The sequence below is a fragment of the Sinocyclocheilus grahami genome, unplaced genomic scaffold, assembly GCF_001515645.1.
Source record: "Sinocyclocheilus grahami isolate Dianchi unplaced genomic scaffold, SAMN03320097.WGS_v1.1 scaffold55.1, whole genome shotgun sequence".
Classification (NCBI taxonomy): domain Eukaryota; kingdom Metazoa; phylum Chordata; class Actinopteri; order Cypriniformes; family Cyprinidae; genus Sinocyclocheilus; species Sinocyclocheilus grahami.
Window position 1 is genome coordinate 445284 of NW_015505234.1, and position 12550 is coordinate 457833.

At 37.3% G+C, this 12550-nt stretch overlaps 2 protein-coding genes across 5 annotated transcripts in view; both read right to left on the reverse strand.

Annotated features, from left to right (window-relative positions):
- LOC107583724 (F-actin-uncapping protein RLTPR-like) overlaps positions 1-410 on the reverse strand; it is a 49269-nt gene extending 48859 nt beyond the window's left edge. Inside the window, exons 1-2 of the mRNA XM_016270016.1 lie at positions 340-410; positions 25-119 (exon numbers count right to left, since the gene is read on the reverse strand). Coding sequence (XP_016125502.1) covers positions 25-119; positions 340-376 — 132 coding nt within the window. The 5' untranslated portion in view covers positions 377-410. The remainder of the gene's footprint in view (positions 1-24; positions 120-339) is intronic.
- A 5000-nt stretch (positions 411-5410) lies between these two features.
- LOC107583725 (transcriptional repressor CTCF-like) overlaps positions 5411-12550 on the reverse strand; it is a 14313-nt gene continuing 7173 nt past the window's right edge. The window contains exons 5-13 of one of the 4 annotated variants that reach the window (XM_016270019.1): positions 7652-7785; positions 7447-7567; positions 7170-7319; positions 6875-7035; positions 6582-6764; positions 6368-6482; positions 6242-6259; positions 5825-6031; positions 5411-5740 (exon numbers count right to left, since the gene is read on the reverse strand). In XM_016270019.1, coding sequence (XP_016125505.1) covers positions 5514-5740; positions 5825-6031; positions 6242-6259; positions 6368-6482; positions 6582-6764; positions 6875-7035; positions 7170-7319; positions 7447-7567; positions 7652-7785 — 1316 coding nt within the window. In that variant the 3' untranslated portion in view covers positions 5411-5513. Of the gene's footprint in view, positions 5741-5824; positions 6032-6241; positions 6260-6361; positions 6483-6581; positions 6765-6874; positions 7036-7169; positions 7320-7446; positions 7568-7651; positions 7786-12550 lie in introns of all 4 variants that reach the window. The other 3 variants (XM_016270018.1, XM_016270020.1, XM_016270017.1) reach the window with 3 other exon arrangements.

The following is a 12550-nucleotide window of genomic DNA, read 5'->3' on the forward strand; positions in this document are numbered from 1 at the left end:
TATATGAATGAGAGGCTGGCATACCAAAACTCTGCTCTCTGCTCGTCCCTTGCACTGGTTGAGATGCACCAAACTCATGAACTGAACCCTCTGTGGCTTCAGATACTGAGTTATGCATTCTGGAAATCAAGCACACACAAACATTTTTGCAGAACTGAACATCGTTCTAAAACAGTTCTAAAAAATAATCTAAGCACTGTACTGTACTGACAGAGTAAGTAGGGGTTGTATAGTGTAAAAGAGCTACAGATACTTATCTCACAGAATAAACAAGCCTACAAGTAATTATTTTCTCATATTTTAGTAGCATGTTCTGAAAGTATTGTATAAGCATCTTACCTTTGAGACAAAATGGGACCTCTGTCTGCGCCGCCATAATGTCGATGGCAACAGGGTGAAGACAGGCCGGCACTGGCAGCTCTCATGTAAGTGTGTGACACACTCTTGTACAAACACACATCCTGCTGCTTTATGATTCATGCTTATGGGGGAAAACCACAGTTTGAGAGTACAGGTCTGAGACAGGATGTGACACCTGAACTACATGAAGAGCATCCTATCACAGTTACTTCATAATGTGCAGTTTCACACATACAACATTAATTTCATCCCCAATGCAAGTTATGTCAGTGTTTGCAAATTAGGTTAATATGCAAAGCTTCAGTCAGTAGTACACGTGATAATGATAACACGTAGTGTCTGACCTATTTAAATCATGCAGAGATGTTGGTGTCAGCTTTAAAAAGCTTTAAATCTATTGGTGGCTAGATGCTAAGGAAAATAAAAACGCTAAATTGGCTTTTTTTTTTCTTTTTTTTTTACTCAGCATCTCCCTCTAGTGGAATATTGTTCACTTAGAAACTGTACCTGATCTACTGTCACTGATATATACAACAACAACAAAAATATATATAAATATTCTCTATGGCTATATTACCAGCTACTGGACATAAACTTTTAATTGCTTTCTGTCAGTTGGATGGTTTTTGGATCTAGCCATAGAGTGAACGTTACCAAAATTGTTCACAAACAATGCTTTTTTTTTCATTCATGAACTGAGGTGCATACGCTGATTAAAAGGGTCTACAACCAGTCAGGTTCAACACAAAATACAAAACCTGTGCTAATTGAAATAAAAAAAGTTGACAAAAATATTGAATCCAAAATTTGGTGATAATATAACAAGAAATGTATAAGAAAGAATTTTTGAAAGGCTGATCATTTTTGACAAGGAACTCCAAATTACATATTTTCAGCACAGTAAAAGGGTTAAAGGGATAGTTCACCCAAAAATGAAAATTAGCCCATTATTTACTCACCCTCAAGCCACCCTAGTTGTATGACTTCCTTCTTTCAGATGAATCCAATTGGAGTTATATTAAAAATTGTCTTTGATCTTCCAAGCTGTTTAATGGCAGTCAGCGGGTGTTGCAGTACATCAGTCCAAAAGAAGCTGAATAAAGCACATCCATCCATAATAAAAAGTGCCTCACATGGCTCCGGGGGGTGAACAAAGGCCTACTGTAGCGAATCGATGCGTTTTTGTAAGAAAAATATCCATATTCAAAACGTAATAATCACTTTAATCTAGCTTGCGCCAACAGTTGTACACGGAAGCAGCTCCGGGAGGACACAGGGGCGGTTCTAGACCAAAGTAACTGGGGGGGCCAGACAGGGGCCACTTGTGCTTTTAGGGGGCACAATTTTGAAATTAATCTTAACCGACTTTAATTATGACCATTAACCATGTCATGTATCACTGCAATCTCTAGAAGTAATCTATAACAATTTCAACTAAAATTAATGTTTCATCATGTTTCATTTATTTGACAAATAATTTTGTATCATAGTGTCAGGGGCATCATGCACTCATTATTTTTGAGGGGGCACGAGTGAAGGGGGGGCGGGGCTCTCATGCTTGTTATATGACACACAGCAGCTACAATACCACTGTATAACTGATATAGGCTTATGTCCTTACTGAGAAAAAAACAAAAAAACAATAAAAACATCACAGAACATTTTAATGGTTTCCACTACAAATAACCATTACAAACATTACAAACCATCAACTTTTAACCATTAAAACCATTAAAAATGGTTTTCTGAAGTGTGTTTTGGGACATATTCCATTAGGATTTTTTGGTTTTAACAAGCCACCTATAGAAGGCAACCAATTACCAGTAGAGACCAACAGGGTCCATTACAGTTTCCAGGAAAACCAGTACAAGTCCCATTATAACCAGTAAATCCATTACAAATTTTGTAATGGTGTCTATTGTTTTTTTTCTTCAGCAGGGGTTTTATTAATTTTTATTTTTTTATTTGAAACATTCCCAAAATATATCATGAAATATCTTGATTCTCAAATATGTGTAAGTAAATGCATTTTGCACCTTTATAATTTAATTTCATTCACATGTTTCATAAACACATAATCCTTTATGGATTACAATCCGCCATCAAAATGATACATTTAATTATTCTGGCTGCTGTGAGAAAAGGCTATAAACCTACCCATACCACTCAAATTAGAAAACATTATCATAAACTAACCGTTGTGAATCGGGATAAAGTAAGGCAATAGTTTTGAACACTGGCTGGTTATGTACTTGCTCAAATATTGATTTCGGATCATTTTTAACCAAAAAAAATTACGGACTGCAGCTTTAAGTACCAGATATGGGTGTCATACCATAAAATATTTTAATACGACTGACTTTGTATTTAATGTGAATTTTATTAAAACATTGCTACTAATTAGCCTATAACACTTTCATTGTACAAAAAGAGAGCAAAGAGCGTTTACATTATCAAAGAACATTTTAACTTCAGTCCAGCGAGTTCAAGCACTCTCAAAAACTCCCATAATAATCTCTAAAGCTGTTTACATTGTGAAATTAATATCTTACATTCGTACATCTTCACTTTGTTGTTTTTGATGAGAGAATTAGCCAGATAATTCAGTCATGACTCATCTGAACACCTCTGATTGGTTCTTGCATTTATAAACTCAACAGAATCGTATGGGATTGATTATAATGCGCAGTGCTTTAAAAACGTGTCTCTAGCTCGGTTCCAGCCAGCGAACGCAGATTTGAATTTAGCAGCTGGTGATGTTTTTATATATATATAGTTTACAGGACAAACGCATTTCACCCAAAATTGTTTGGTGTGATATGATTCCAAATTTAGTGGGGACAAGCTTGTTGACAGGGGGGCACTGCCCCCCCCCCGGGAGGATGACGTAAAATGTCGGTAAACTAGATGAAATTATTACATTTTAAATATGGTTATTTTTCTTACAAAAACTCATTGATTCGCTACAGGAGGCCTTTGTTCACCCTCCGGAGCCATTTTATTATGGATGGATGCGCTTTATTTCACTTCTTTTGGACTGAGGCACTGCAACACCTGCTGACTGCCGTTAAACAGCTTGGAAGATCAAAGACAATTTTTTATATAACTCTTTTTCTATATAACGACTGGATTAGTCTGAAAGAAGAAAGTCATATACACCTAGGATGCCTTGAGGGCGAGTAATTCATGGGCTAATTTTCCTTTTTGGGTGAACTAACCCTTTAACATTTTAAATGTATATTATTAAAAAATATTATATATATATATATATATATATATAAATAAAATACAAAAAAAAAAACATCCTAAAGATTTTTAACAATTTTAAAACTTCATCTGTGCTTATTTAAGCAAAAGAACCACGAGTCCATCATAATCATTTAAGCAAATACAAGATTCATTATTTTCACCTTTGTAACCAGGTAAAGAATGAAAGAGTCTGTGATTCAAGTAGCATACAATTGTATCAAATTCCTGTTGAAAAGTCACGCAACTGTTAAGGAAAAAAAGTGGGAAAAAAAGACTGAATTAGGACAATATTTTTTTATTAGCTGTACAGCAATACATTCTCCACACCATCTTACCTCATATGACCTCTATACCCCACCCAGCCAAAATAAATGTATTTATAAGGTTGGTTTTCTGACCACTGTAAAATTCACACAGTACAGCTAGGTTAAAAAAAAAAGGAACCAAAAAAAAAACAATTAACCTAGATTTTTAAGAGCTTAAAAAATAAAGCAATTTAAATGCAATTACATGTTGGAGGAAAACTTCATTTTGAATCAGAAAAACAAAATCTGAAATAAGGACTTTGCTCTTTCGAACAAGTGACAAACTTTTTACAAATATACCATCCAAGCTTCCCCTTCTAGAAAGAGTTCATATCAAAATAGCTTCCTCGAACACTTGTATTTAACTTTAATTAAATGTGGTCTGAACAAACCTATTGTAAACGTTAATTCTCCTTTCAGAATCCCATGAAACTATTAACTCCGTTCACATAGAGCTTTATATTAGGGGGTTGTTGGGAACACGACCACGTCGAACAGATTCAAATGATTGGGGACGTGCACATCTCTGTACCTGGCCAGTTCTGTCCCTTTTCCTCCTTTTACAAAAGCTAGAAAAAAAAAAATCAAACATGGAAGCCTATTTGTCAGGTGGTACAATATTAAAGCCACTCTCATCGCCTTTAAGCAGTGATAAAAAAAAATGAAGCAACCCCTCCCTATCAAGCGAGTTGAGCAGACCAAATGCAACAATTCAAGCTACAGGAGGACAGAAAGAATGGGGGTTATACAACCTACATGATTCTTCAGGCTTTTATTTTTTCCCCACAAGTAATTTGAAAGCCTCCAGTGGCATGTTTCCAAACAACTACTGTTAAAAGCCATTGCCCTAGCATTCAAGGTCATCAATTCACTAGAAAAAGATTAAAATGTTCACTTGATAATCAGATGGCTACATTTCTACGCTCTCTAACATTATCAACTGTGAGCAGTGAAAGAGCACATGAGGAACAAACAGAATAAAAGTCATCATAAAATGTCAAACATTGAAGGGATTTTCTTGGACAGGTGGGGTAAAAACACCTATTTCTACAGCAGTGACGCCGATTCTAGATATCAAGGCTTGACCAGGCACAAAATTATAATTTCTCTATATTGCCATGGTAATTGAAATGACAAGTAAAGATGACAGGTTAGCTGGGTAAAGAAAACTATAGATGCATGTATTATACCACAATGTCGGAGACATTCCTGCTCTCAAAAATCATCTTGCCTCTCCTCATACAATGTACACAGCAAAAAGAAATCAGCAGTTGAACTACTGGTATGAAAAAAAAAAAAAAAAAAAACACCGGTAGAAAAGCGCAGTTTTGTGATCGTAATGAAAAGACAAAATGTAAGAAACTTCAGGACGTTCAGAAGTTGGGGTTTATAGTCTTTAAGAAATTTGATGCAAGATAAGAGGAGATTTAAAGGAGGTGAAGAAAGAGAAATGTGAGCATGTGTGTGTGTGTATATATATATATATATATATATATATATATATATATATATATATATATAAAATAGAGGGACAAATATTGGGATGTGCATTTATGCAAGCATTTGTGATCAGCCTGTGCATGTACACGTATCCCCAGATCACCGGTCCATCATGCTAAGGATCATTTCAGGAGTAAGATCACCGTTTGGCGCAGCTTCGGGTATGACTAGCTGCACTGTTTCTACACCAGCCTCGACAGCCTCCACTTCCTCCACCACTGGCTGGGCAGCTAAAGCTGCATCAACACCCTCAGGCTCCTTCTTCACAATGATGTTCTCAATGGCCCCTGTGCTTTCATCCTCCACCTGGATAATGGCAGCAGCTGCTAGAAACAGAGAATCGTTAAGTTAAACCCAGTTAAAAGAGGCTTTGAATGGTTTATCTTAATACGCAGCAGCGCACAAGTTACCTGTGGTGGTTTTGGCGACGGACTTGGTAGGAGAAGCCTTGGGTGCATTCTTGGGGGGTCTGCCACGTTTCCTCTTGACAGGCGGTTCAGCTGGCGCAGGGATGGGAACGCTGGGTGGAGCCTGTTCCACATCCATCTGGTCATCATCAAGAAGATCCTCATCTTCCTCTTCATCAATGTCATCAAGGTCAGGATCTCCATGCTCATCTAAGATATTCAGGTGACAGCGTTAAAATTCTCTTAAAACGGTAATGATTTATATTAGCACAATAAGCCATATCCATTCCATTCTGAAAACCCACAACAAAAAAAAAAATTTAGATAATCAAGTTCTTATTGACAGATTTTATGCAAGTGTTTGTTCAACTTCCAATACAACCACCAGCATAGTAGCAGAACTATGGCCAAGCTACTCACCGCTATCATCATCATCATCATCATCATCATCATCATCATCATCATCATCATCATCATCATCATCATCATCATCATCATCATCATCATCATCATCATCATCATCATCATCATCATCATCATCATCATCATCATCCTTTCTAGAGCGCATCTTCCTCTTTCGGCCCCTTTTGGGTGGAGCTCCATTCTCTCCATCACCAGAATCCATACCAGTGCAGTTATCTGTATGTCTGGCCATGGTATTCTATTTAAAACAGAACAAAAACATTTAAATTTGTTAAACACCAATTACTGTATCCAGCAGCACCCTGAAATACATCCGACTTCTTTCAATATACCATACCCTGCGAGTGAAGGTCTTGCCGCACTTGGTGCATACAAAGGATGTGGGTACAAAATTGGGGTCGTGATAGCGCCGAAAGTGCATGTCCAGCAGCTGTTTCTGTCTGAAAGTTTTCTCACATTGGCTGCAGGCATATGGCTTCTCCCCGGTATGGGTGCGCTTGTGCATGACCATGTGACGCTCCTGATAGCAAGAACAACAGAGTAAATGTGAAGCAGAGTTTCCTACACTTTGATTAATGAATGCTTATAAAACATTTTAATTTGGAGAGAATTTAGCATGAGCTGTCTGACCTGACGGCATGCATAGTCACACTGATCACACTTGAAGCGTTTCTCATTCTTGTGGGACTTCTGATGCTGGATGAGAGCGTAGCGCTCATGGAACACTGCATCACAGTAACGGCACTTCCTGCCCTGCTCAATGTAGGAATGCTGCTTACGGAGATGCACACCTGCAAGAGCCACAGTAAATGTGTAAACATCAATACACCACAAGTATATTCCAAGCTGTCAAATTGCTACTAAAAAGCACACACGTAACCAGCAACAACTATAAAATAGTAAATGCTGAACATTGCAGTTTTACCAAGATCACTCTTGCGGGCAATAACGGTGTCGCAGTGGGGGCAGTGAAATTTTGCCACATTTTCTGTGTGCTTCTGCAGTATGTGCATCTTCATGGTACCACTCTGGGTAAAACGTGCATGACAGATATAGCACTCATAGGGCTTCTCTCCTGTAGGACAGATAAAAAATTATTATTTTTTTTTTTTAAATCATCCCAATATTCACGTCAATTCTATTTCTCTAACCCATTTAGTTGCTGATCACACAATCTGAGAAAGATGGTAAGTGCTGCTGACCTGAGTGGGTCCTCATGTGTCTCTTCAGCTTATAGGTATCTCTGCTAGCATAACTGCACAGACTGCACTGGAACGGACGCTCTCCAGTGTGGGAGCGAATGTGGCGCTTCAGCTTGCTAACCTGCAAAGTTTCAAGGCTTAGGTCAATTTGGAAGCAACTTTCCGTGCAGAAAAAAATAAATCAACATGATACTCTCAGACCAACCTCTACACTGGCATAGTCACACATGGAGCACTTGAATGGCTTCTCATGAGTGTGCTTGTAGCGTCGGTGTCGCACCAGCTCTCCACTGGTGACGAAGGCCATATCGCAGTCAGTGCACTTATGTGGTCTGGTGCCTGTGAGAAAGAAAAAAGGAAAAAGACTGCTTCAATTTCCAAATTCACACTAGATAGTAGGGGTAGGCGCTATACCGGTATGAAAGTGACTACCGGTATTATTTTGTTCCATGATATGGATTTTGCTATACCGTAGATACTAGGGGTGTCAAAATTAATAGGGATGCACCGAATGTTCGGCAACCAAAATTATTTGGCCGAAAATAGCAAAAAACTTTATTTCGGTGTTTGGCCGAATAAGCGAATGTTGCTGGTTACTGTATGATGATTGAAATCGCGAAATGGCCTTAAACAATTAATAAATAAACTGCAGAACGTCATGTTTTCTAATACGGCGGATCTGCTTGTTAACCAGGGTTCAAAGTCCAAAGCGTGAGGAAAATCTGCGCTGATTATAGTGTTTGGGATCTGTAATATTTTCTAATGTTTTAAAAGTCTCTTCTGCTCAGCAAGGCTGCTTTTATTTGTACAGTAAAAAAATACATGCCTGATTCAAGAAGGGGGTTTGATGGCCAAACAAAATATTATTTTACCAACTTTTTTAATTTTAAGTTAAATTGTGCTTTGTTGGTATAATGTCTGCTAGAATGTTAAAAAAGGTTCAGTGTTAAATATCTTAAATTGTCGTTTTGTAATTTATTTTTTTTTTTTTGAAAAGCACGACAAAAGTGTAAAAAGCACATTTTGTCTATTTAATTTATGCAATAGTGAAAAAAAATTGGCAAAATACATGGGGGAAAAAAACTCGAAAAACCGTGTTCGGCCCAGTATTACATTTTGTTCGGTTTCGGCCAAGAATTTTCATTTCGGTGCATCCCTAGAAATTAATCATTTATTCGATGCATCGCGATGCAGACGAGGACGATTCGGTATCGGTTCAGTAACAGACCATTTTTTTTGAAAAGCAAGACAAAAGTGTAAAAAGCACATTTTGGCTATTTAATTTATGCAATAGTGAAAAAAAATTGGCAAAATACATGGGGGAAAAAAACTCGAAAAACCGTGTTCGGCCCAGTATTACATTTTGTTCGGTTTCGGCCAAGAATTTTCATTTCGGTGCATCCCTAGAAATTAATCATTTATTCGATGCATCGCGATGCAGACGAGGACGATTCGGTATCGGTTCAGTAACAGACCATAACCGATTATAACGCACTGACATTTTTCTGACGTCATTTGTCGCGGTAGCATACATTAGGCGCGTTCGGCTTGAAGCGCCGCTGTGGACAATGATCAGTGTATGACATCAAGTACCGCGAGAGCGATAAGAGCAGACAGATCCTTATGCTTTCGCAGTTGATGTCATACTCTCATCCTGCGCAGCACTGCTTCAAATTGAACGTGCCTAATGGCGGAGGGAGGCGAGACGCAAGTGCGAGTAATTAAAAAATGCTCCAACTACTTTAAAAGCCGACATCTGGCCACATTTCGGCTTTTATGAACAACCTGAGCATGACCTGGAGAAGACACACGCTGTGTGTAAATCATGTCACGCACAATTAAATATGTAGTGGGTAGGGATAGGCAAATGAAGCCTCGTGAAGCACTGAGGCTTTCCTCTGACATTTTCGGGAAAAGATTCAAAGCTTCGGGTGTCTTGAAAACAGCACCATCTGGTGCTTCTTAATAATATAGCAGCCAAAAGCCTGTGAAAGACACTCCGTAGGACGATGCATCTTCTGACAATTTCTGTCTCTGATAAATTCATTTACCCATTACACTGTGCAATTTAATACCAGTACACATATCAATATGATGTAATAGAAGAATAAAGTACACATATGAACTGCATATGACAAATACTGAATTTTTCTTAAATAATTTGTATTCTTCATATTACTTGTATGACTGGGTATCTAAAATGTAACTGATTAGTTTTAAATGTAACTGAAGTCCGAATTAAAACTTATTTGTAAAGTAAGTATCTAACGATTAATCGACTAATCATCGATTATTTCACTGATTAATCCGTAGACATTTATTGATTATTCAGCTTTTGCAATTAGTTAAAATATTGAGTTATACATATTCTAACAAATAAATTAAGGTAATCACTTCAGCTTTTGAAAGTCATATGGAATTACAATTAAACAATTAACTTATACAAATACATATCAATATGATGTAATAGAAGAATAAAGTACACATATGAACTGCATATGACAAATACTGAATTTTTCTTAAATAATTTGTATTCTTCATATTACTTGTATGACTGGGTATCTAAAATGTAACTGATTAGTTTTAAATGTAACTGAAGTCCGAATTAAAACTTATTTGTAAAGTAAGTATCTAACGATTAATCGACTAATCATCGATTATTTCACTGATTAATCCGTAGACATTTATTGATTATTCAGCTTTTGCAATTAGTTAAAATATTGAGTTATACATATTCTAACAAATAAATTAAGGTAATCACTTCAGCTTTTGAAAGTCATATGGAATTACAATTAAACAATTAACTTATACAAATAAATATATTTGGAACAAAATTGAGATGGCAGAGAAACTCTTATTCACCATTTAATTAGCTATATGAGAAAGTAGCTGAATGACACATCATTCTGCCTAAAATCTCCTTGCAAGTCCTATGGATAAGAAACAAAGGTTAAATGATGAGACGTTTTATTTTTGCATAAACTATTTTATTCACAACAATCTCTCTTAAAATACCTTATAGGGTTATGATAATCAAAACCGTCCTGAGCTAGATCAAGCTTTGATCTCTGCAAACCAAACTATAACTTTAATTAAATGTTTTTTTCCCTCACTAATAAAAAGATTTAGAGATGCACCGGTCGATCGGCATCGACCGATTTTCCTCATGATTGGCCCGGATCGGTCGGTCAGTCTCACTTCTTTCTGATTTTGAGCCGATCTGTTTTGTTACCAGCAGCACAGGTAATAACGTCAGCTGCACATTCTCACTCTCTTCTCTCCGACAACGACTCTCTCTCACACACGTCTCATTCGCTCCTGTTAAATAGTGCTTGTATTGCACATTATTTTAGTCATTCCCGTAGGTTTCACGCTTATACCAAACGTGCGCGCACCAGAACTGATCTATATTAGTGGAGCGCACAATCCGCACTCAGTCTCAAACAGCTTGTGAGCCACAAATACCAAAATGAGTGGCTAACTGCGCTAAAACGTTCAAATACATAAATGTTTTCAAAATGCCAGTTTTATTTATATACAGTGGGTACGGAAAGTATTCAGACCCCCTTACATTTTTCACTCTTTGTTATATTGCAGCCATTTGCTAAAATCATTTAAGTTAATTTTTTTTCCTCAATGTACACACAGCACCCCATATTGACAGAAAAACACAGAATTGTTGACATTTTTGCAGATTTATTAAAAAAGAAAAACTGAAATATCACATGGTCCTAAGTATTCAGACTCTTTGCTGTGACACTCATATATTTAACTCAGGTGCTGTTCACATTTTCTGCAATGGCGCGCACCAAGTCACACTTTCGTGCACGTCTTACAGACTCCAACTTACAATCACAACTTCATTGTGCTGTTACTCCTTTCGAGCCGAATTTCACAAAATTGGTCAGCTCCCGACAGCATCAGGTGTTTTATTAATGGGGAGCATAATTATTTATTTCAATGAATGTAATCGATTAGATATCATAATATTTAGGCTATTATAAATGTGGTTGTTTGTATTGGTGACATAATATGTAAATGATATGAGTGCAGCCCACAAGACTTGCACTTGGACCATAGTGCCGCCCAGTGGAAAAAAAGGTTGAGAACCACTGGTCTATGGTGTACACACTAGACCAGCGGTGGCGAACTCCGGTCCTGGAGAGCCGCAGCCCTGCAGAGTTTTGCTTCAACCCTAATCAAACACACCTGAACAAGCTAATCAAGGTCTGAAGGGTTACTAGAAAGCTACAGGCAGGTGAGTTTTAATTAGGGTTGGAGCTGTCCTCTGCAGGGCTGCGGCTCTCCAGGACTGACGTTCGTCACCCCTGCACTAGACAGACTCAACCTGTTGCGACGCGGCGGTGTCGCGTCCGGTGTAGACACGGTTCACTGTTCCACTACTGTCATTACACTTGTATACAAAACTTTGTATTATGCTTGTTATAGAGTGCGTGACGTCACGTGCACTACCGCCGGTGGCAGTAGACAAGCCACCGGCAGTAGTGCACATGACGTAGCTCTCTTTATTCTATTGCATTTATTTGTGCTGTTGTTTGAATTTTTTTTTTAATTTGTTCTTATTTTATTACTGACTTTTTACTTGTTATTTTATGAAAATAAAACTTAGCGTTGAAGAAAAGTAGATTTTTGTTTGTATATGCTGTCAATTATAGTTCTTACAAGAAAAAAAAAATCAGAATTGGCAAGAATCGGTAACGGCAGATTAAAATGATTTTTATCATTCGTTAGCTCCACACTGGAGAGCTGTTTTATAACAGAAAATCAAGTTGTAATTCTAACTGAAAGCAACACTGACGCTGGTTTTTCATGTTTAATGCTGTAACGCTGCTTGATTTAAGGCTATCTTTTGCATAAAGTACTATATACAGTGGGTACGGAAAGTATTCAGACCCCCTTAAATTTTTCACTCTTTGTGGTATTGCAGCCATTTGCTAAAATCATTTGTTATTTTTTTTCCTCATTAATGTACACACAGCACCCCATATTGACAGAAAAACACAGAATTGTTGACATTTTTGCAGATTTATTAAAAAAGAAAAACTGAATTATCACATGGTCCTAAGTATTCAGACCCTTTGCT